Source organism: Trichinella spiralis (assembly GCF_000181795.1).
Source record: "Trichinella spiralis strain ISS 195 chromosome Unknown Scfld5, whole genome shotgun sequence".
NCBI lineage: Eukaryota > Metazoa > Nematoda > Enoplea > Trichinellida > Trichinellidae > Trichinella > Trichinella spiralis.
In genome coordinates this window covers 3,926,400-3,949,293 of record NW_003526944.1, presented here as the reverse complement: position 1 = coordinate 3,949,293, position 22,894 = coordinate 3,926,400, and the positions used below count along the sequence as shown (strand labels likewise).

General features: G+C 34.3%; 7 protein-coding genes across 7 annotated transcripts; 6 read left to right on the top strand and 1 right to left on the bottom strand.

The window, feature by feature from the left end:
• The first annotated feature begins 155 nt into the window (after window positions 1-155).
• Window positions 156-3,438, top strand: Tsp_08364 (sodium-independent organic anion transporter family protein). Its single transcript, XM_003375322.1, has 8 exons — window positions 156-828; window positions 1,204-1,290; window positions 1,343-1,612; window positions 1,698-1,862; window positions 1,917-2,112; window positions 2,234-2,369; window positions 3,123-3,283; window positions 3,351-3,438. The coding sequence occupies exons 1-8, from the start codon at window positions 156-158 to the stop codon at window positions 3,436-3,438; spliced, it is 1,776 nt and encodes a 591-aa protein (XP_003375370.1).
• Window positions 3,439-4,173: 735 nt separating this feature from the next.
• Window positions 4,174-5,230, top strand: Tsp_08363 (putative ribonuclease T2). Its single transcript, XM_003375321.1, has 6 exons — window positions 4,174-4,192; window positions 4,298-4,354; window positions 4,516-4,570; window positions 4,767-4,824; window positions 4,861-5,068; window positions 5,178-5,230. The coding sequence occupies exons 1-6, from the start codon at window positions 4,174-4,176 to the stop codon at window positions 5,228-5,230; spliced, it is 450 nt and encodes a 149-aa protein (XP_003375369.1).
• Window positions 5,231-5,772: 542 nt separating this feature from the next.
• On the top strand, window positions 5,773-8,514 carry Tsp_08362 (solute carrier organic anion transporter family member 5A1). The gene is made up of 10 exons (XM_003375320.1): window positions 5,773-5,919; window positions 6,013-6,319; window positions 6,384-6,635; window positions 6,694-6,780; window positions 6,853-7,107; window positions 7,193-7,357; window positions 7,488-7,683; window positions 7,969-8,104; window positions 8,182-8,336; window positions 8,400-8,514. Exons 1-10 carry the CDS (start codon window positions 5,773-5,775, stop codon window positions 8,512-8,514), a joined length of 1,815 nt encoding a protein of 604 aa, XP_003375368.1.
• Window positions 8,515-12,932: 4,418 nt separating this feature from the next.
• Tsp_08361 (putative toxin-antitoxin system, antitoxin component) lies at window positions 12,933-13,784 on the bottom strand. The gene is made up of 4 exons (XM_003375319.1): window positions 13,728-13,784; window positions 13,362-13,442; window positions 13,087-13,179; window positions 12,933-13,004 (listed from the first exon to the last, which is right to left on the bottom strand). The coding sequence occupies exons 1-4, from the start codon at window positions 13,782-13,784 to the stop codon at window positions 12,933-12,935; spliced, it is 303 nt and encodes a 100-aa protein (XP_003375367.1).
• Window positions 13,785-14,237: 453 nt separating this feature from the next.
• Window positions 14,238-14,730, top strand: Tsp_08360 (hypothetical protein). Its single transcript, XM_003375318.1, has 2 exons — window positions 14,238-14,288; window positions 14,668-14,730. The coding sequence occupies exons 1-2, from the start codon at window positions 14,238-14,240 to the stop codon at window positions 14,728-14,730; spliced, it is 114 nt and encodes a 37-aa protein (XP_003375366.1).
• A 2,904-nt stretch (window positions 14,731-17,634) lies between these two features.
• Window positions 17,635-17,750, top strand: Tsp_08359 (glyco protein hormone beta-5). Its single transcript, XM_003375317.1, has 2 exons — window positions 17,635-17,657; window positions 17,702-17,750. The coding sequence occupies exons 1-2, from the start codon at window positions 17,635-17,637 to the stop codon at window positions 17,748-17,750; spliced, it is 72 nt and encodes a 23-aa protein (XP_003375365.1).
• Window positions 17,751-20,359: 2,609 nt separating this feature from the next.
• Tsp_08358 (putative ribonuclease T2) lies at window positions 20,360-21,233 on the top strand. Its single transcript, XM_003375316.1, is given in 4 exon segments — window positions 20,360-20,445; window positions 20,498-20,541; window positions 20,932-21,079; window positions 21,092-21,233. The coding sequence occupies 4 exon segments, from the start codon at window positions 20,360-20,362 to the stop codon at window positions 21,231-21,233; spliced, it is 420 nt and encodes a 139-aa protein (XP_003375364.1).
• The last annotated feature ends 1,661 nt before the right edge of the window (window positions 21,234-22,894 follow it).

Sequence of the window (22,894 nt, the reverse complement as noted above, 5' to 3'; positions counted from 1 at the left end):
AGTTGAATTAGGAGGACTAAATTTTATTCTTGTGTGAAGTAAGTAACTAGTTCGCCTTAAAGTGACTGGTTCATTCAAGAGGTGATTGATGATAAAACGGGAGCATTTAAAGTGTGAGAAATCAACACTCCAAAGTGAAAAGCTGCAAAACAAAAATGGAAAGCAATGATTACAAGCAATCGGAGACAAGCAGCGGCATGTTGATTGCACGCGGCTGTCGACGTAGACGATGGAAAAGTGTGCAGATGTTCAGCTTCATCATGTGCGCTGTGATCGGTGTTCAGGGTGCATATTTGGGATATGTGATCGGAGTGTTGACCAACATGGAGAGACGTTTCGAAATTAGCAGCTTTCTGTCAGGACTGTTGCTGTCCATGTATGACATTGGCCACATGCTCAGCGTGTTATTGGTTGGTTATTTTTTTGCCGATTGTCACAAGCCGAGAATTACAGCTATTGGTGTTTTGTTGAGCAGTTTTGCGACTTTTCTGATGACACTGCCGAATTTTCTGTACGGTCCAATCAATTGGAAAACTGTTGAAACGTTGACCACGTTGAAGAACAGCACCAACGTTGTGGCGATTTGTGCAAACGATGAAAGCCATCAGTGGGAATTTCCAAATGGCAACAGTACTTCCATTATTATTGAATTGGCAACCGTGGCGCCGCAGCAGCAGCAACAACAACAACAACAAGCTCACACTGGACCGTATGCAATATTGGCTATATCGCAAATTTTATCCGGCATATCCACTGCACCGTTTAACACCGTTGCATACATCTACATCGACGACAACGTCAACAACAGAGATTCACCGTTCTATTTAGGTACGACGCTTTTGATCAGTTTTGCATTTTTGTCTTTGCAATTAAACAGCTCACTGTTGAATTTCTTCCATTTTCTGCGAATATTTGATGCTATTTTTCATTCCATTTTGACCTTTATTTCTATTAAATGCCCATCTTTGAACGAAAACCTGTTCTTAAATATTTCGCTCAACCAGCCACTACCTGCTTTGCTAATTTGTAAATTTTTTTTCAATGGATAATTTAAAACTTTTTTTGAAATTATTAACTACTTTCAATTATTTAATGTGCACGCATGATTAATGAATAGCATCGCACATTGTGTGAACAATTATATATATATGTGTATACGGATATGATTTCATTTGTATAATTAATCAAATGTTCATAATTTAGGTCTTCTCACTGGGATGTATGCTTTTGGCCCAGCGTTCGGTTTCTTTCTCAGCGCTTGGTGTACAGATGTTTTTGTTGATTTGACAGGTACTGAATTAAAGAAATAAGAACAGCTAAACTATTTATTTAATTTTTGAAGTTCCTGAAAATATGGATCCCAGCAGTTCATCGTGGATCGGTGCTTGGTGGTTGGGATTTCTCATACTGGCGCTGTTGTACTTGATATTTGGAATACCGCTTTTCTTTTTTCCCAAGCATTTGAATGAAAGAACCAAAAAACGTACAACTGCAGGCGATGTGGAATTGGACGAATTGGCGTTTTCGTCAAGTCATAATAAATTCAGCACCACTATTCAACCGCAATCATTGGCCAACAGTTGTAAATTTGTAGCCGGTGGTAATATCAAAGGTGAGATCTGGTAGATTGCTAGACGACGCTGATAACAACACTATATATGCTGATGATGAGCATTATGGTTTTTAATGCTTTTAAGCATTGCCAACTGCTTTGATGAAATTGTTCTACAATCCTGTGTACGTGGGAACGACTTGCAGTTGGATATTTAGCGCATATTTGATCGGCGGTTATGGGACCTATTTGCCGAAATTCATCGAAACTCAGTTCAAACAAACCGCATCAATGGCGAACGTGTATTCCGGTTGCAAGAGATGATGATGTGGAAAATTTTTAATTAATTCCTCTTTTTATTAAGGGTTCATTTCAATCGGTTCAATGGCAATCAGTACCACATTCGGCGGCTATTTGCTTTCACGTTTCAACGTGAAGCCTCGACTCGCTACGTTGCTTCTGCTAATTACTTGGTCGATCACACTCGTTGGCTATCTGTTGGGAATAGTTTTGGGTTGTGAACAGCAAAATTTGGCCGGAAAATTGGATAATTCGAACAAGTAAAAATTACTCATTCCTTTCGATTATTTTCGCTTTAATCTTATTCATAAATTAAACTCGATTAATATACAAAGTGTTGTTTTACAAAGAAGGCTTTATTTTTTGTTGTTAACTTTGCAGATGGAATTTCACAAACGAATGCAATCGACACTGCAATTGTCCACCAAATGAGCCGTTCAATCCCGTTTGTGATGGAAAATGGACATATTTTTCCCCTTGTCATGCAGGGTGTCATTTTCAAGCACATAACATGACAGTAAGTGCAAGATTTTGTTTTTTTTTCTAAGTTTGAGTTTCAATACAATTTTTATTTATTTTTTGAATTTCACGCATTGTTATGTTTAATTATCTCAAAAAAAATTATTGTTGCACATAAGTTCTTACGTCTACGAAAAGCAAGTGAACGAATGGTGTATTATGGCAATTGTATCCAATTTAAATTGGTATACTGTGGAAATCTAAGTTGGTTAAATTAATCGTTAGCAATTTCATAAAAGTTGAATTTCAACGTCAGAATTGTCATATTGCAAAATGAATTCGATAATTAGTAGATGAACGAGCGAACGAACGAACGAATGAATGAATAAGTAAACAAATTTCTGTGATTCAAATTCAGTGAGCTAAACAAACTTAAATATGGCAGAGGAGCAGTAAAAGAAGCTATAAAGTTTAAAGAGACCTTATGAACAGCTTTAAAGCGCCTCAAGTTGTAATAATCATCTCAGCTCGAATTTGAGGGTTAGAAATGAATAAACTTTTTATTAATTAATTTTTTATAATAATACATATTGCTATTTTTAATATTAATAGTAGCAGTAATTCTGTGCTATCCTTCTGCTAGCATCATCTTATGGAAGACATTTTAATTGCATTTCTGTTGCATACTGTTTGTTATCAATGTGATCAAGAAGTTCATCAAGAAAGTCAGCGTTTGCCTTCGCCATTTACTATTTATTAGCTTGAAGCTTCGTAGATTGAAAATATGAAATGTTTGAAAACACTGCTTTAGTGGCTGGACTGCGGATGTACTGCCGCCGCTTCTGACGCTAACGTCTTGGACGGATTGTGCAAAGACGACTGCCAAGCACTGCCTAAATACATTGCCGTGATGTTTGTCAGTTTTTTCATCGGCAATTTATTCTTGATGACTACAGTTACTTTGGTGCTCAGGTTGTTCAGGCTTTTGTGTAAAAATTAGCATAATCAGTGCTTTTTATATTCGACAATCTTTTCACAGATCCGTGGAAAATCCACTTCGTTCGTTGGCGTTGAGTTTGGGATCGTTTTTAACGACAGTATTAGGTATGTGCTTGTTGTGTGTGTGAATTGTGCGTTGAAAAGAAAAACTGAAACTGTCCCACGACAGGCTTCTCTCCAAGTCCAATTCTGTACGGAATGGTCGTCGATTCGAGCTGCATTGTTTGGGATTCGATACCGTCAAGCGGTGAAGCGGGCAACTGTCTTCTCTATGATAACAGGCAATTTCGAAACAAGCTTCACATCAGCAGCGGTGGATTTCAACTGGCCGCACTTTTGGCCATCCTATTCACCTATTACAAAGAAAATAATTTCGTCTTTCCGCAAGAAGATGTTGGCGAAAAAGAAGCTTTGACAGCTTCGCAGAGCTGTGATAAAACTGTTCCTTGATGTTTGTTTTTTGTTTACAACGCATGCATGCGCATGCATCACTGTTGTAGAGAATTTCAACCGCATTCTATGTATTCCACTTTTTAAATAATGCATTTAAGTTAGCATGAGTGTTTTGAAGAAATTTCGCTTTGAGAAAAAATGATGAACGATAACTTGGAAGATCAGTTTTGTTGTCCACAAATTCCAGCCAGCTTAAATTATTCAAGAAGCAGCACTGAATTTTATTATTACAGTATAATTGAAAATCAAGCAAAACTACTCCATCGAGCGAGAAGATCAAGTTGAGTTGTGAAAATAATAAAATGTTTCCTGTGCAGAATGGAATAATAGCTAGTGCTCAGTTATGAACTAATTTTTCCATTTTTTAGTGAAAAATAATCGAATTTGCGTATGTAAATCAGTAAGTGTTCATGGAAGGGAGGGGTGGTGGTAATTATTGTTGTGTGATTGTGATATTTTGTTGAAACCAGTTTATGAATCATTTTTATTTTTAGGTCAGAACTGTAAGCTTTGAAGTCGATTATATTATTTCAGAAATACACCAGCGGTGTACTCACTCACTGGCTGGTTTTTATCAGCGTCAAACATACGGTATTTTGTTTTAAAAATTAATTGTATCTTTCTTGTGGATTAATTTAATTTAATTTAAAAAGATCCAATAAAAAGCAAAAATATAACAATTTTAGCAAAATTTTTATTCATAAAAGAAAAGATGGTAATAATTTATTTTGAATTATTATTGTTGTCTGTAGCCAGTTGGTGGAAGATTTTATTTCAGCCGGTTTCATCGATCGTCCATTGTTTGCCGTTGTTTTGCATCTTTTCATTGTTCATTCGTGAAGTGCTATTGTTGATTTTGCTCAGGCTTGTTTGTTTGTTTATTTATTTGTTTACTGTTTGATCCACTTTAATTATTATTGTTGCTTTTTAATTTATTTCTCAATGCAAAAAAGAATACTAAAATGCAAAGAATACCATTATAGTAGTGTCAAAGAAATTTCAGAAATTCGTCGTCATTCAGACATGCAGAACTGTTGCATGCTTGCATGCATGCATGCAGGGTTTGAAAGTTGAATATTGATTGTGTTTACTTTAAGCTGTCGTCGTTGCGTCGGCAAGTTTCACTTGCGTCAGAGTTTGCAGCAAGTGGTTGGTACTTTTTGGTTGGAAAAGTAAAGCTTCACAGGGAATATTTTTCACTTTTTCCCAGCTATCATACACACTTTGTACAAAGAAGTGCCAATTTGCGACGTGCGACAGCACAGCAGCAAAAAAATTTCTCTGACCCTATTCCAATCCCAAAAGGTGTGTACTGTATTTATTTTATTTCCTGAATATTTTTCATATTTGAATTTAATATGTTTTCCTATTTTTTTTCTTTTCTACTCTGAAAGGAATTTCATATTCATTTCAGCTCTTCCACTGTGCAAATACACTTCTGATGTTGTGCATTGTACATTGAACTGATTGATACTAATATCAACGGCTCTGTGCACTTTTTACTTCCAATGTAAGTATCATTCAAATTTTTTCTTTATTGTTATTTATTTTATGTAAATTTATATATAAAAAATTCTTTTTTTTCTCATTTTTTTGGAAAAGAATAAACATTAAAATTCGAGATATTTCAAATTTGAAATGTTGCTGTCACCTTAATAAATGTTGCGTGGAATTTCTTTTCTAAACTTGTTTTGAACTTTTTTAGAAAATTGTAAAATAAAAAGGAAAATTAATAATTAATCTTCTTTTATATTTGATTATAATCGTCAGTTGAACTGTTGCAATGTGATCACATTTGATTTGATTCCATGTTTGCATATTAATTAACAGCTAGATTAGTATGAATAACTGAGTATTCCATAGAAAGGAAAAAATCACACGCCAACAATTTCGATGAATTTTAATTGCAAAAAAATGTTGGATTACTTGCTGCTTGCAACAGTTTTGCAGATTTTCTGGCCGTCATATTTATTTATTGTTGAAGAAAAGCATTGATTCTTGCATGCCCAATGAATGCTAGGGCTAGTTCAAAACGTCAACTCGTCGTCTACATGTTATCAGTACCTGTACAGTTTGTTTTTGCATTGTACAATTCAAATAATAATTATAATAACAATTTTTATTTCTCACAATATAAATTAAAACGAACTGCACAGGTATTATTCAAATAAAATATGTTTATTTATTAAAATGAATTTCATGATACAGTAAAGTGTGGAAAAATAAATATCCTTTTCAAGATGTTGTAGCGGTTTCGAGATGATCAAACGACAACGCAAAACTCGAAGCTGGCTTTGCTGGATGCTTCCGGAAAAATTTTCCAAATGGACAAACATACGGCTTTTCAGTTTTATAATGTGCGTCGTCATTGCAATCCAGGGCGCTTATTTGGGCTACATTGTCGGCGTGTTGACGAACATAGAAAAACGCTTCGAGATAAGCAGCTCCCACGCCGGGACACTGCTTTCCATGTACGACATTGGTCACACGTTGACCGTTCTGTTTGTGGGATATTTTTTGGCCGACTGTCACAAGCCGAGAATAACCGGCATTGGGGTTATGCTGAGCAGTTTGGCGATGTTTCTGCTGGCTTTGCCCAATTTCATCTTCGGTCCTACAGTTCATCCAAATTTCGACCAACTCTTGGCAACCAATGCCACTGCTTTGTTGGTTTGTCATGAAAATGAATTGGACACAAATTTGACCAATCCATCTACCACCGTTGGCTGTGAAGAAACCTTCCACTACGGTGCATATGCCATCATAGCTTTTGCACAACTTTTGGCCGGAATCTCTGCCGCACCGTTCAACACAATCGCATATATTTACATTGACGACAATGTCAGCAATCGAGATTCACCCTTTTATTTAGGTTATTGAATTATTTATTAATAATTGCAATTATTATTATTTGTCTATCTATTTTTCAGGACTGTTGACTGGAATGTATGCATTTGGTCCTGCTTTTGGATTTCTTCTCAGCGCTGGCTGTACAAATATATATGTTGACTTGCAAGGTACATTTTTGCAAATTTTTGCCGCAATATTTGTTCTTTATTTCTTTCCTATTTTAATATTTCAATTCTTAGATCCGGTTGACATTAATCGAAACAGCCCATTTTGGATTGGTGCTTGGTGGCTGGGTTTTGTCGTCTGCGGTATTTTGTACATCATATTTGGCATCCCGTTGTTCTTCTTTCCGTACCGTCTGAGCACTCAGAGACGTCTGATGGATCGCATTGACGGTCTCGATGCATCCACGCCGCTCAGTGATAATTCCGCCGAAATAACCAAACCCGCTACACTGACCACCAGTTGCAAGCAAGTTGTCGAAACAGCCAAAGGTTCTGTTGTTGTTTTTTTCATTTTTCACTCTACACTTATTTAAATTTAACATTTACAACTATTGTTGGTTGGTCACAATTGCAGCTCTCCCACAAGCACTTTATCGTCTGATAAAAAATCCCGTTTACACAAGCATGGCATTGGGATGGATTTTCGGCTCGTACCTCATCGGTGGCTATGGAACCTACTTGCCGAAATTCATCGAAACTCAGTTCAGTCAGACTGCATCAATGGCAGACATCTATTCAGGTTTGCACTGATTTTACAAATTCAAATCATTCAACGGCAGAGCATCTTTTCTTTGTGCATGCTGCATATTGTGAGAACAGTCTTTTCTGTTTGCAATCTCTCTTTCTCTCTCTCTTTCTTTCCTCTTCAGGATTGATCTCAATTGGCTCAGTAGCCTTCAGTACAGCCCTCGGCGGTTATTTGTTGTCCCGTTTCAACATACAGCCGCGCTTTGCCACTCTGCTTCTGATCATCACTTGGGCAATCATATTTTTTACTTATCTGCTTGGAATAGCATTTGGCTGTGATCAGGTTACCTTCAAAGGCATGGAACAAGGCAACGGACGGTGATCATATCTTCTTCTGCACGTTGTACAAATTCACTTTAAACTAAATTTCCAAAACAAACCTCCAACAAGCAATCATATTTTCATTAATAGCAGACTGAATTGAAAGCGAATATTTTTATTTTAAATTTTAAAATATTAAAACTAATTGAATTGATCATTGAACAACAAGAAAATCAATCTAACTAAAGTAATGTAATTCAATTCAGAAACAGAAGCTACATGTTGTTGCTGCCGAACATTTTTTATTAATGGTTTGATTTGATTTGTAAACTGTAATTTCAGGTGGAATTTTACTACGGAATGTAGCCAAAATTGTCACTGTTCGCTTGATCATCAATTCAAGCCAGTCTGTGATGGCCAGTGGACATATTATTCACCCTGTTACGCGGGATGTCGTTTTCAAGCGGAAAATAAAACCGTATATATTTTTGAAATTGACTTTATATAACTCTGACTTTTAAAGTGAATTATTGCTCTTTTTTCCAAAACTTCCAGTGGATGAACTGTCAGTGTGCAGCTCACGGTGAAATGACCGAAGATGGAGTCTGTCCCAGCGATTGCACTGCCATGTCTTTGTACATCACAACGATGTTTGTGGGTCTGTTTATTGGAAATTTGTTTTTCATGACAACAATGACCGTTGTACTGAGGTTTGTCTGTTTAGCTGTTGGTGTTCCGTATATTTGATTAATTATATATTACAAAACGTTAAGGTCAGTAGAGTTGCAAGAACGATCGCTAGCACTCAGTTTCGCGTCATTTCTCACAAACGTTTTGGGTAAAAGGAAAAATTTCAATATTGAACTTTTACGAATTTCTGAACTTTAAACCCTACAGGATTTATTCCCAGTCCAATTATTTTTGGTATGATCATCGATTCAAGTTGCGTTGCCTGGCATTCACCGTCCTCTTGTCGTCAAAAAGGCAACTGCCTGCTTTATGATAATCAAGAATTTCGTTTCAAATATCATTCCGGCAATGCTGGTTTTCAACTTGCTGCCATCATTGTCGTCATGTTCACTTATTACAAAGAGGCAAACTTTCCCTTTCCAGAAAGTGACATCTACGACGAAGAAAGTTGTGCAACAGAAAGTGACAAACCTGCACTGGATGAACCGGCATTCCAAATGGTTCCTTTGAAAATGTCATAAATTCTTTCTTTTTCTCCGATCACTCAATAATAATGCTAATATAATTTCCGGTGACAAATTAATATCATTGCAAACAGCAACGAAAAACTGAACTTCTCTGTGCAACCATGCAACTGAATTCATATCATAAATGCATAAAAAAGTCCATTTTCTTAAGTCGATGCTGCAGCTTGATATTATGCCAATTTTTTACATATTACAAACGAGTTGAATATTCCAAAACCACCCCCGGTCATATTATTGAAAATATTATGTGTAAGAGTTGAATAAAACTTTTCTTACTGTATAACTACTAGTCAAAAAGAAAAGTAGGCATACAAAGGAAAAATTGAGCATAATTAAATTTCATATTTGTTCTCTTTCAATCAACTGCTTTCACAAAACAGTGATGTTGTATTAGTTAGCAATCAATCGAACAATGCGCATACACACGCACACGCACACACACACATATATATATGCAATCTCACAACTAAGCAATGAAAAACATATTGTTATGTTCAGATTCTAAGGGTATCAGTTTTAGGATTGAATTATATTCATAATTGTACAGGAACAAAGAATCGAAGCAATAGATAAGGAAGCAAACACCTAAAATAAGAAATAGAGAAAATGTACCTTAAGGTAAAGTCAAAATATATCATAAAACTGAAATTATGAAAAGGTAATTTATAATTAAAAATACCGTAATATGCAAAATGTTGATTGCCAAACCATCAACAGAAAAGTACAAAGTAAACAGACCAATTAGAGCAAATGTATCCATTAATAGATCATATTTGTCCTTACTAATTGTCTTCTATAAACTGTTGCGCTGCGTAACAAAAGTACAAGTGAAAGAAATTACGTCAAGGTAAAGATTTCATCTTAAAATACATTTTAGTGATTTTTTGAAATAAATGCATGTACATTTATGCTTTTAAATATTTTTTATTTTAATATGTTTGGAATTTGAAAAGAAATTCAAACCATAATTCTCAGTTTTATACTGTCAGTTTAATTGTTTGAAGAAATTCACATTTCATCGTTGCTAATATAGTGACAAAGAAATGCTTTGATAATTTATAACGGCTACAGATAAATCAGAGTGCACTAGTGAAGTAAATAAAGCGCAATAAAAAACGTGCACTTGTGATATTTATCAACAGAAATGAATAAAATAAAAATTTGCATGCGAGTGGGTTGATTTGTTTCATTGACATGTTGGATATAATTTTAGTTTGACATCGTCTGTGGATGAGAGCAGTGCGCTTTAATTGGAAAATTAACTGAATAACATCAACATTGAACGACAAGCACTAGATTTGATTTTTTATTCATTATTATATTTTGGAATAATTTCTGAAAAATAATTTTTCAATCAACTTCGAAAGAGCATGAACATCAACAATGAGAAGACGACTTTTTTGTCAGTAAGTGGCAGTTCTTTTATTTTAATGTCGTAATCACTTAGCAATGCAATTAGAAATTGATATTGAGCTTAATTTTTCAATGTAAGTGAATAGAATGGAATAGAGAAAGGTTTGTGCATTGTTAATGCAAACTAAGAGCAATGCAAAAAAATAATTCTTTATTAATAAAAAGTTTTTGAAAAAAGTAATAAATATGCAATGTAATAAAAATGACACAGCTGAAGTCTGCCATAAATTAGTTCTGCAAAATGGCAAACATGCCTGGAGTGGGACTTGAAATATTTAATGCAGGGAGAGAATAGAGAGATGAAATTGGGCCCCACGTTGTAGCGTGAAGCTCCCTTCTCTTAGACAAGGGAGAGTGAACTCTTTCCTTGCTGTTTGGGCAGGCAGAACACAGGGTTCTGGATCCTGAAGCGAGGAAAGTCTATGCTTATCTCGCGGAAGAGGTGGTTGAGACTTTGTTGTTTCTCCCACCTTGGAAGCGTGGGGACATAGTTTTTTCCACAGCTTTCAGATAAAGGGAGATGTTGCGTTTTGCATGGCCAATTGAGTGGGGGAAGTTCTTTTGAATTTTCTCTTGTATTTTAATTGAGGGGTGTTTCGCGCAAAGTTCAGGAGAGGGGTGGTTGGCAGCATTTTTCCTGATACCGTGAAGATGAGGAGGATTTCGTGATTTGGTGAACTTTACACTGGGGAATGTGTGAACATCAATTGACACTGTATGAATGCAGATAATCCAATATTTCAAACTTTTATTACGTCTAACGCTACAATAAATACGGACAACTTCAACATGATTTTGAAATATCAAAAAATTGAGAATACTCAAACAATTAATGCAGCAAATTAATTAAGCAGCGTTAAAAATTAATTTTGATTAATTAAATTAATTAATAAACTACAGGCATAAATATTTAAAAAAGGAAACATTTTGACATTCTCCTGATCAGATTAAAGCAGCTCACAAACAGTGCAAATGTAAAACATATTAACAAAGACACACAAATAAGATCAATGACATTAGTTAGTCAGTGGAAGATTTTAATTGTAGATTTATTTATCTCACGAAGGTATCAGGAAATGATTAATTTGACTTCTTATTTATAATTTTTCAATTAAAAAATTTCAGCATTAAATTTTCGAAAAACATCTTTTAAATTTATACCAATGTTACTTGCGCTTCATTAAAAGCATACAGTTTTGATATGCTTTCAAATTATTCTTTTCAATAACATTAATAATAATAAAGTAGGAAAATAACACGTTAAAATAATAAAGATATTTTTCATTTACTTAAAGCGTTTTATTTGATTATATTAAAAAACATATTTTACGTCATTTCTTGTCGGCATTTGCCTAACCTGCAGTTCAAATTATGTTCAATTTAAATAATTCAAGAAGTTTAAAAAAAGAGAAACTGCGATGAAAAGGAATTTCTCTGTAATTAATGCATCACTGCATAAGATTTATTTGAATTTTTTTAGATCTGCATTGCGAATTAAGAGTCGAACAATAATAGATGGACATGTGGAAAACGGTCCGGAATAATTATAAAGTCCAAGCTGTTCATTAGACATTTAAAAAACATTACGCTGTTACAGATCAGGATGTTGTTAATTCTACCAAAGATAATGTTTGCCAATTGATAATTCTACCAAGATGTGCTGTTTGCGTAATTCACTTACTCTTTCTAATGCAACATTTCAGAATGTTCGTTTCATGGTCAGTTAGCTGTTCAGTAGATCAATGTGATGATCACTAGACAAGCAACGCGTTCAATTCTACTCTTTAATATCATCGATCATTGAAGGTAATTTCTTTTTTTATAGCTGAGCTAACGTTCTGTGCAAGCATAGTATGTTTGCAGGACTTCAGCTATATGTCTGTGGACAACTAACATATATTTATTTCATTTCCTTTAGCTAACCTTCAGATCAGCTCAGTCGATGCTTCGATGGGAAATTGCGTATCATATTGATATATATTTCATTTTGGTTGCTGAGAAATTTGCTAAAACTCCAATTTAGCAATCTTGAGATTTGTAAAAGCATTTCAAACAGCAACATTGTTTCAACTTTGTTATCAAAACTGATCATTTTGAATATATGGTATTTGTAAACCGTTATTAATTATTATTCAATGAAATTGCTTAAATAAAAGTTTTCAAAATTGTCAGAATTGCTGTAATGCATAAACAGATCAGCAGCAATATTATTAGAAAGAATTTTTAGTGAGAAAATTTCTATTTATTAAAATTATCTGCCATACACGCTTATCAAACTCTTTCAAATATTTCCATCTTTATTATCTGAATTCAAATAGCTTCTTTGCCATCCACATGAACAATATCTGAACAAATGCGCCATCAGAAAGAAATACTAACGACAAAAATGTGGTTGATTTATTTGCATGATTGTAAGAAATATACAAATTTTCACTTTATGAAATTTGTATGCAAATCAGTCTGCACTACGAAGATACGGCTAATGATGAAGCATTGAATGCTGTATGAAAAATGTAATTTCAGGGACAATTCAATTGCCGGGAAAATAGAAAGTTCTGTTTTACAGAATAATAACAAAATAATCAATCTACTTTGCACGTAATTTTCACGCATATATTCTGTATCATCATTAGTTGTTTAAACTTATTGAAACGTATTTTCAAAGTTATTTATGAATTATTGATTATTTAATGTGCACTGCTTTTCTGAACGACTCAGCTGTAGCGACAAGGATAACAGTTGGGTACTCTATTTTTGAATGCATTTTAAATAGATCAGTTTTGGGGAAAAATCTTTTTATTATGTGCTTGCTAATTTGCAGTAAAATAACCTTGCAACATTTCAGATCAATAGCATATTCAGAGTTCAGCTGTGACTGATAATCAGATGAGCAAGTGCTATTCATTAAAAGGCGGCAATTCAGCTTGAATCAAAATTACTAACAAATCCATAAGCAGTTAGTTATGCATAAACATTCATTTAAATTACAATAACACAACAAAAATGGAAAGGTATTTTGATTAACGAAGATCAAGAAGTTTCTAATGAGCATTCATGACTCAAAGGAAAATTGCTCTACTTTCTACATACAATACATTATTAAACTTCAATGAAATCATAATAACTTTTAACAATTAGTAAACTTTGCCATAACGTTTCATTACTTTCCATAACTTTACCATTACGCTTAAACTGATCAAAAATGAATTTACATCACCAAAGGCAAGATCATATTATTTTAATTCCTTAAACTTGACCTACTTTTCAAAATGTCATCTTCATAGTTATTCATAGTCTTCATAGTAATCTGTGTGAAAAACACCGGTCAAGAAGCGCGATACAGTTTCCTCTTCGATATCATCAATAGTTAAGTGGTAAATCAGTTTTACTATTGTACTAACGTTCATTGTATGTGTCACTACAGACAATATGATAGTTGCAAATTAATGAATTTCAATTTCGGTGACTAACCTTCAGATCAGCTTCACTGCCGTATATATAATAATTTTTATACAATGAACTATCCATATATATGAACGCCTCGTTGCACTATGTAGGAAATTAGTTGAAATCTCATTTCAGAAAATGGGGTTTATGCAAGAAATATTATTATTAATTATAGGAACAACATTTATTTAAACAAGAAACGTTATTCGCTCAATTTATTAAACATTTGAGGTAAATCTTCCCAAAATCATTTTCCTTGCATATCTGTATATTAGTTATATTATATTTCTTTTTCTTTCATTCCCGCCAATATCCCATTTTGAAGTCATTGCTGTTTTGCGAAAAATAGCCAAAAATGTTTTGCCGAAATTTCTACTTTTTTTTGAATAGTGGTTGTTCACAATGATAAATGATGATGTTGCGGAGAATTGTAGCAGAAACTGTCCAGCAGTTTTGGAATAAATGGCCTCTAAATTTTGCGCATTGCGCCTAACTTAAAACCTGGTAAAGTTGCCCATCGGTAACTTCCTCGAAATGGAACTTGGATGTGTGATTGTTAGGGAACGTAACATTTCTGACATTTGGGTAAGCTATACATTCATACTGAGCTGCCTTGTACAATTTTTTACTTGTTTGAGCAATCCATTTTTCCGTCATTTTCAGTCTGTTTTGATTTATTTTTTGTAAGCTGTTTCAGAACATGCTGAAATGGAAATAAATCGTTCAATTTAATTATTTTCTATTATTTTATCTTTTTAGAATGCTTGATTGAAATGAATTTTCAACATTATTTTCCTTCAACAAGGATTAATACCTGAATGTCATAACGTACGCCTTGCATGCGTATATTTGTTCAAAAAATTATCATTTCATTTACTGACATGTAGTTCATCATTTGTATTATTCAATTAGCTTCTTACTGATATCAAACATGTCCTTTTTTGAATTCTATTTCGCTTTTCAGCTGTTGTTTTATGCCACATGTGAAAATGTGCTTTTAATGTCGGAGTTTGCGATAAAATTCTAATAAACGTAAATAAATTAAGAATTCATCACAACTAATAGTCTGCATTCATGGTACTTTTCCCAAACGTTTGAGATATTCACTTTAATGTTCAGTAAATGTAATGAAATGTTGCTTGAAAAGTGCAGCAAAGTATTCCCTGCACTTGTGATAATTGAAAGCAACACTGTGTGGGATAATAGATCATAAATTCTGAATAATATGCAATCGGTTATTTTTTGAGAAATTTGATAAAACAACTGGTTTCAAAGTTTAACGGTTGTGAAAAAAATAAATCTAATATTGCAATAAATTTGTGTTCCCACCTCTTCAGTTTGACTAATTATCGCTTTTGAAGCGCAATTAATCAAAGGAAATACGTTTAAAAAATTTTTAGTTTAACGATGCTGTAGGCGATAAAAAGAAGTCAGGAACAAATCTTATTTGAAGAATAACTTCTCTTCGCTCAATTCTTTAAACCTTTCCCGTAAATTTTCGTAAAATTATTTTTCTTGCATATTCATTTATTCTGCTTATTTTATTTCTGTTTTTTTATTCCCACTAATACTGCATTTTTTGCCATCGCTGTTTTGCGAAAAATGTCCAAAAAGTTTTAGCTACAATTTATACTTTTTTTGAATGTTAGATGTTTACAATGACGAATGATAGTGTTATGTTGAGTTTCAGCGGAAACTGTCTGATAGTTGTGGAATAAATGGCCTCTAAAGTTAGCGAATTGCACTTATCTTAACCTTCGGATGAGCAAAGTATTTTTTGTCTCTCCGCTGACCAAAGCCCGGTCGATTTTGACCCGGGTGAACAATGCACATTTTTGAGCTTTCATTTCATTTATTTATGAAACTTAATGCTTTTTTTTGTTTGATATGCTATTTTTGAATTAAATTTAGCAATTCAGAAATTTATACGATCATTAGAAATGATTTCATTGATCACTTATGCATAGAGTTGTTTGAATCACTGATTTCAGTTGTATTAATTCACTTTTATTGCAATTTCAGCGACATTTTCATCCTTTACTGGTTCCTTATATAGTATAGGTTTATTAAAAGGTTGATTTCGGCATCAAACTTGTTTTTTTTTATAGTTGGCTTGCAAAAATTTTCCCTCAATTTTGTGATTGGCTGTTCGTTGATAGGTTGTACGGTGTTCGTCAGTAATTGGCTTATGAAATGTGCAATTTTATTAGTTACTCAGTTTTGATCAGCAATTGGACGAGTGACTAGTCATATTTGATTAGCTACTTAACTCTGTTCAATGATTGGGTGATTATTTTTCATCAAAGCTTTCCCAAATATGTAGTACATTCATTGCCTTATAGCTTGGTAGCAGTAGCTTGGTGCAATATTTTACATGTTTGTTCAATCTGATTTTCCTTTGTTTACATTCATAAAGATCAACAGGCGTTCGAATCAACACTCAAAAGTAAATTCATCTGCATTGTATGATATTACACGAAGGTTGAATACAAACGTAATAAGTTTTATAATTAGTTTTTTATTTTCGATTGTGATGATGTCATTCCACTATTAGAATTAAAAGTGCGTTGACTTAACCTAGGGAAAACTAACTGTTCTAATTTCTTCGACTTTACCCTGAACCAATTTGAAGAATGTCATCCTTATAGTTATTTAGTTAATCAGTGTGTAGAGCAGCAGTCAAGAAGCGCGTTGAGCTCTTCTCCTCAATACCATCTTCAGTTTTAAAGTAACTGATGCTTTATTACTGAGCTTCTGTTCTGTTCATATATGGATGACATCAAACAATCTGTTAATCACAATTTGTGGGTGAACAATATGGTGCAATATGAATGTACTAAAGAATCCATGAGAAACTTGCTGAATAATTGGTGAATCCTGCCACTGCCCAATCCATTATTCATCATTTTTACCAATAGCGTATCCAATGTACCTGTATCAGTAATTCTGTGCAGCCTCTGTAGATGAACTAGCCAGCTCATCTGCTTTCCTATGGTAAGTTACTGAGACCTCATCACCGTATTAATAATGGTCACGTAACTCGTGGACCCCTTTCTCTGATTTCCAACATAACTGATGCTTCTTCTGTATCGTCGAACTTCAACGTTTTTACTTCATTGAATTTATTTTATCATAGCGTACCGTGCAACATTTAAGCAATGATTTACTCAACTAGTTCTTCCTCTTTTCTTTTAAAGTTATTTATTATCCGCCTAAATATATGATGGTAACATAAAATATTATGCATGGTGTGCAGTATCACAATTAACAATTTCAATTTTTTTCACATTTTATTGAATATACTAATATACCACTTGAACCATTAATTCTAATATACTAATTGGGCTTGATGAAATAAATTTTCATACTATTTGCATTGTTCATCACCTTGATGCCTTCAAGCAAAAGAATGTTCATTATAACAACAACAATTAATAAAAGTACACTTTTAATTTATGCTATTACGCTCTTACTCATCAAAACTTAGGTTGTTTTCCTGAAGGCAACTTTACATACCATCATGCTATATTTCAGAATATCACCTTCGTGGTCAATTATTTAGTTTCTCACTATAACAAGAGGTGCGCAAATGTAATCACACTCTTGTATGTATCTATAATTAAGTGATAAGTGATATTCGACAATGTGCAGATATTGTATGCCTTATTTGCCTAATATACTAATAAATTTATTTTTCCGCTTTTATTACGACCATTGAAATATTGCTATCCTTATATTACTTCTGTTTCTTATAGCAGCTGCAGACACACAAGCACCACATTAATATAGCCACTACTGGAACCTTCAAAAGAAAGCCATTCACAATTCTTACATGCTTAAATTCATCTCCATCTTGAAAGGAAGTAAGTGATACAATAATTATATGGTTATGTGTTATGCCATTTACATGAATATTATCAGGTGAACAGATATGCAACAGCCATGTTATGAAAAGTAATTGAAGACAAATAACAGTGCATTACTAATCACATTTTCAGAGTTGGGAGTGTTGGAGATGCATGCATTGATCTGACAGAGGAAGAATGACAAGAATCAAGTAGAAGACATTGTTTTAACTGTATTTCACTCATTTTGAAATTTTGAAAATTTATACTAATAAATAACTTTCAAGGTGAATAATTAAGAGTGACTACTCCCCTGCTAATAAATAATGGTTTGTATACAGTAGCGTTTGTACGGGGAACGACTTGAGCGGCCTCTTCCCCATTTGGAAAATTTTATGCCACTCTTACTTATGCAAAAAGCCACTTTTATTGACAACGTATCACAGAAGTGCTCATCAGAAATAACAGATAATCTGTCGTTCACTATCATCCTTACAGTAGCCTCATTTCTGCGGTTGATGACAGTACAAGATATAGATATCTTCTAAACAAGCCAGTCGTATTTACGTATTCATTCTCACAGAAAAATGCACTGATTAACTACTATGGACAAATAGCAACACTGCAACGAATGTGCTCGTAATTATGCAGCGTTTGGTTTCTGGTATAATCCTGCCATTTGATCTCAGTAGTTGAAGATACTAAAGAGGCGTACAAAAAGTCACTGCTTGAGTTTGACCATTACTAATTCTTCGAATTTCAAGCCATTTGCAACTGCTTAGGAGTGATTCGAGAGGTCGGTTTGTTTTGCAAGAAGTCCTTCAAAAGAACTAAAGCGCTTAAAACTTTCATCAAGAAGCTGATTACCGGAAGATTGGTTTATGCAACAAAACTCTAGCCACCTTGACACGCATTGAGGAACGAAACGGGCAATTAATACCGACCATTAGTAGAGACTTTGAAGCATATTAATGAGTGGAAAGACAGCAGCGCTGCCTCTAAAGCACAGCACTTACAAGTTGCAGTATGTCGATGGAGTTTTGTTATTTTGTTGGCGGTTCATAGCAAAATGCTTCCTTTAACCTTGCTGCTTTAAAAAATACTCCAGGACTCTCACACTGATTTATTACGATGTTGTGACAAAGTGAATTCTAGAAGATTGTGGGACTAAATTAGACAGTCAAAATGGAGGAATAAAACGGGTAATAGTGATAGCATGGAAAACGTGGAACGTGGAAATATGCATATGATAAAGTAGGCAGAGTTTGTTGCAAAGATAGGTGCAAAATAGGATAGCCGTGGAAGAAAAGTGCATTTGTGGCGGCTGCTGGAAAATTGTATCTCCTAATCAGTTTGACCTTTTTGTTTGGCTGATGCGGGAATGTGAAGCATTGTAGGAAGTCATCGGACGTATAATTGTGCGCAAACAAGCACAAAAAGCAAAAAACACGAGCGGGAGTAAAATATATCTGGAATTTAGGCTTGAACCACAAAGCAATAAATTAATAGCATATGCGAATCTGCAGGTATTAATCTGATGTCAACCGGCTTGGCTTTACTACAGCTTCAGTGCTGTCAGTGAAATAAATACAAATCTTATTTCACATTAATGGCGCAATTCCAACTGCAAGTTTTATTTTACATGAGTACAGAGTGCAAAGCATGGATGATAAAATGAGGAAATTAAAAAAATTATAATATTAAGTATGCATCACAAAATGAAACCATAGAAATATAATTGAAAATACAGTAATATGCATTATTGAAATTGCCAAATAACTGATAAGAAGGTTACTAAATAATGTACAAATTAGAAAAAAGCGAAAATTGTATCCATAGTAATATAGTTATTATTTTATTTCAATTATGTTCGATTAACGGTGGCGGTGCGCAACCAAGGTGCAAGTAAAAAAAGCCACATTCAGTAGAAAATTTAATACTGAAACCTATTTTCCTGATGCTTTGCTATGAATGCATATATATCTAAGTATCGAAGCATTCTTCAATCTGAAGATGCGTAAAACTTAAAATACTTCTAAAGCGGAATTCTGAATTCCATATAGTTGAAAGTTCTAATTCTTGAACAAATTTTTTAATTTTCACTTGCTTATTATGGCATTCAATTGCATTCTGAATTAAGCAGGTTATAAATATGACTAAGCGCTCAGTGTTTTCTATTATGCAAGACAGAATAAAACCGTTGTTATACAGAAATTATTTAATTTTATTATCACTTCATGTCCTTTATGAAATTTCACATCATTAGGACATTAGATAAACCAACATTTTCATCCAGCTACACTTGCGTGTCAGAGGGGGCAACCAACGCAAACAATGGGCGCAGGTTGCACACCCATTGTTTGTATTATGTTGATATTATGTTCTAATTCATCATTGTGTAGCATATTCAACTTACTTAAGCCGGCTTTTAACGTTGAGTGCGCAGTGTATGACATTTATGCAAATAGGGGCCGTTTGAAAATTGCCTTCATATTAGCCATTCATAAGGCATATTGACTTTGTAGACTAATAGCAGCGTTGAATCATATTTGCTCAATCTGTTTCTGCATCCAATATTGAATATGGCATGTTCTTAGATATAGAAAATGTTATCTTTTCAAACAAAGGCGTGGTGCAGATTCTACTAAAATTAGCATGCAATTTCAATTTGTTTGCTTTTGAGCTTATGCGTGACCTGAATAATGTTTGTTCAACGAAATGAAATACGTTTCATACTTGTTAATCATTGGAAATGAACTTTATGCAAATTTTCCTGAGGCTACTATTACTTGCTCTAGAAATTCATTTCAAATGATTGTAGGCGAACGAGGTGCGGCGAATGAACAATGGCGTTTCCAATGCGATGACGGACGAAGAAGACCACTAAAAACGGCTTTGTTTTTTTATTTATTATACAATATTTCATTAAATTAATTCTTCTACATTTAGATACAGAAGAATAGAAGATAAAAGAAGACATCCCAAAGACAAGGGTAAGTTAGGTAAGTATAATTCTTTGAGTTAGGCTAATTAGTTAAACTTCACTGAGGAGTTCTTGAGTCTGTAATCTATATAAACTCGAGCTGTAAGTTATCGAGCATGATTGTTTGTTAATTAGAGTAATTGGATGTAGATCATGAGTATTATTATAATAAATTTGAGTGGCTTTCCGCATTTGAACGTTTTCATGTCCCATGCCTTTTGAGTTGAGTTTAGGGTTCATTTGCGGAAAGAGAAATGGTTGCATAATTTGTCGATCATTTCAAAGGACATTTTGAGCATAGTGAGTTTGTAGCACTGCTATAGTTTGAGTATTAGAATAAGTAAATGTTTGAGAATAGCAGTGCAAGGATAGGAGGAATGTGAGATAGGGTGGTGTGCAGGAGTTCGACGGGTTACACTGCACGACGCGACCCTAACCGTATCAAATGATCAAAGTCCACATTTTCAAAGCTCACCTCTTCCTCTCCCGGTTGCGGTACCAGAGGCCTGCCGCCTTGCTCGGATCCCAGCAATGGGATCTCAAGCAAGGTTTTTTTTCAGCCCGACCGCCCCCGCGCCGCCCCCCGCCCTCCTGCCCGTTAACGGGGACTTCCCTCGGCGGAGTCTCCTAGTCCCGTGCTGGCCAGAGACCGGTTTTAAAGAGATGACCCTGTCCATTTGTGTGGTAATGGACGTTGTTTGAAATCTTGTGCAATGGGATTTCAACACCTATGTGAATTCGTAAGACGTATCTGTCCTAGAGGCAGTTATGCAAATTCGCAATTGACGTAGTGCTGAGACTCTGTTTCAGTGCCAATCTAGTGGTGATCGTTACTCCCCCAAGAGGAACGGTAAGCGTCGCTATGCGTTTGTGTTATTGTTACGCCGGCTCTGACACTTGGCCAATGATTGACATCAGATTTGCCGTCACACCTTTAACTAGTTCATTTGGCGTTGCACCTTTCATCAGTTTAGGCATTATATATTTGAAATTAATCTCCATCGAGAGTTTCCCCTTATAATCATGCTAAATAGTTTAAATTTGTTAACATTTTATACATTAATTCATTCATTTAGGAACTTAAATGATAAATAAAATATAATGTTCATCAATCTAGTAATTAAGCAAATTCAGTTTTTGTTTACATTACACTGTTTTAAAGTAGAAAAGTTTATCAGTTTTTCATTTACATTTCACCTTATAAAAGGTTTTAATTATTCATTAATTTTATAGTGGTAATAATACATTTTTAGTATAAAGCAGTTTTTCACTTTAAAGAATGTAATGTCAAAGTAGATTTCTACTTTAAAACAGTGTAATGTAAACAGTTAAAAGGGGTGAAATATAGTAAACATTAAATTAACAATAATATATTTATTTATTATTGATGAATTAGCTATTGTTTGAATATAAATTTTTTACTTATAAAATGTTAATCGGGGTCTCCTTTAATTAGGCAGTGGCAAAAGTAAACTGGGAATAAATTAAATAAACTATTAGCTTAGACAAGGTGCAACAAGTTTAATCTCTCTTTAAATAGGAATTAATTTTCCATAAATAGACTTGTTATTAATCCGTAACATGTAGGAAAACAAAGTATAAATATAAGATTAATTTTAATATGCTAATTAGAAAGTTTAAAATACAACGTAAATGCAACACTGAGTATTTTAATTTCTAATTAGGTTAAACAACTTCACTCGTAACAACATATTTTAGCAGTGAGAGTTTTTTAATTAATGATTAACATACAATGTAAACACAAAAGTGGGTCATAATATTTTATAATTAGGTATAATAACGTCACTCGTAACTACATATTTCAGCAGGGATATTTAGTAGTTAATTAGGGGGTTTTAATTGCAAGCAAAAAACAGCAACTTACAGTAGTCAGTTTTATTTGAAAAGATAAGTAGGCATAATACATTAAATCAATAATGATGAGTTGTAAATCATACGGTAAGTATGCAAACATGAGTTGGTTCTGCAGGACAGTACATTAATATTGAGTATCAGGTGTGACGGCAATTTGATGTGCATGAGGCGGCAAGGCTTTGTAGGCGTAACGGTTCACATCTGCCTAGCAACGCACGCCATCTGGTGCGGAAGCTACGTCTTCGGCGGATCAGAATGGCCATCTGGTCCGTCGAGGGTGGATCAGATGGATCCACCCAAGGTCATCTCGGCCAAAATCGTGAGGCCAGCACGTGGGCTAGGAGGCGATGATGCCTTGGGGGTCCCCGGGGCAGGAGGGCGGGGGGCGGCGCGGGGGCGGTCGGGCTGACCGAAAGGCAGGCCTCCACCGCAACCGAAAACTTTTTTTTAAAAAAAATTCACAAAAAAAAGCAACCTTCCCCCCCGCT

Excerpts from the sequence above, each read along its gene's own strand:
- Tsp_08364 (XM_003375322.1), top strand. The coding sequence starts at position 156 with ATGGAAAGCAATGATTACAAGCAATCGGAGACAAGCAGCGGCATGTTG. Across the intron at positions 1,863-1,916 it reads AATGGCGAACGTGTATTCCG|GGTTCATTTCAATCGGTTCA; the intron begins GTTGCAAGAGAT and ends CTTTTTATTAAG. Across the intron at positions 3,284-3,350 it reads ACAGTTACTTTGGTGCTCAG|ATCCGTGGAAAATCCACTTC; the intron begins GTTGTTCAGGCT and ends ATCTTTTCACAG.
- Tsp_08363 (XM_003375321.1), top strand. Across the intron at positions 4,355-4,515 it reads TTATCAGCGTCAAACATACG|CCAGTTGGTGGAAGATTTTA; the intron begins GTATTTTGTTTT and ends TGTTGTCTGTAG. Across the intron at positions 5,069-5,177 it reads CCCTATTCCAATCCCAAAAG|CTCTTCCACTGTGCAAATAC; the intron begins GTGTGTACTGTA and ends TATTCATTTCAG.
- Tsp_08362 (XM_003375320.1), top strand. The coding sequence starts at position 5,773 with ATGAATGCTAGGGCTAGTTCAAAACGTCAACTCGTCGTCTACATGTTA. Across the intron at positions 6,320-6,383 it reads CGAGAATAACCGGCATTGGG|TTCATCCAAATTTCGACCAA; the intron begins GTTATGCTGAGC and ends TCGGTCCTACAG. Across the intron at positions 7,684-7,968 it reads ATGGAACAAGGCAACGGACG|GTGGAATTTTACTACGGAAT; the intron begins GTGATCATATCT and ends CTGTAATTTCAG.
- Tsp_08361 (XM_003375319.1), bottom strand. The coding sequence starts at position 13,784 with ATGGATAGTTCATTGTATAAAAATTATTATATATACGGCAGTGAAGCT. Across the intron at positions 13,443-13,727 it reads GCAGTGAAGCTGATCTGAAG|CGTAATGGTAAAGTTATGGA; the intron begins GTTAGTCACCGA and ends GATCAGTTTAAG. Across the intron at positions 13,005-13,086 it reads TTGATCTGAAATGTTGCAAG|AGTACCCAACTGTTATCCTT; the intron begins GTTATTTTACTG and ends ATTCAAAAATAG.
- Tsp_08360 (XM_003375318.1), top strand. The coding sequence starts at position 14,238 with ATGGAACTTGGATGTGTGATTGTTAGGGAACGTAACATTTCTGACATT. Across the intron at positions 14,289-14,667 it reads GTAACATTTCTGACATTTGG|CTGTTGTTTTATGCCACATG; the intron begins GTAAGCTATACA and ends TTCGCTTTTCAG.
- Tsp_08358 (XM_003375316.1), top strand. The coding sequence starts at position 20,360 with ATGATTGTAGGCGAACGAGGTGCGGCGAATGAACAATGGCGTTTCCAA. Across the intron at positions 20,446-20,497 it reads AGACCACTAAAAACGGCTTT|ATACAGAAGAATAGAAGATA; the intron begins GTTTTTTTATTT and ends TTCTACATTTAG. Across the intron at positions 20,542-20,931 it reads AAGACATCCCAAAGACAAGG|GAGTTCGACGGGTTACACTG; the intron begins GTAAGTTAGGTA and ends GGTGGTGTGCAG.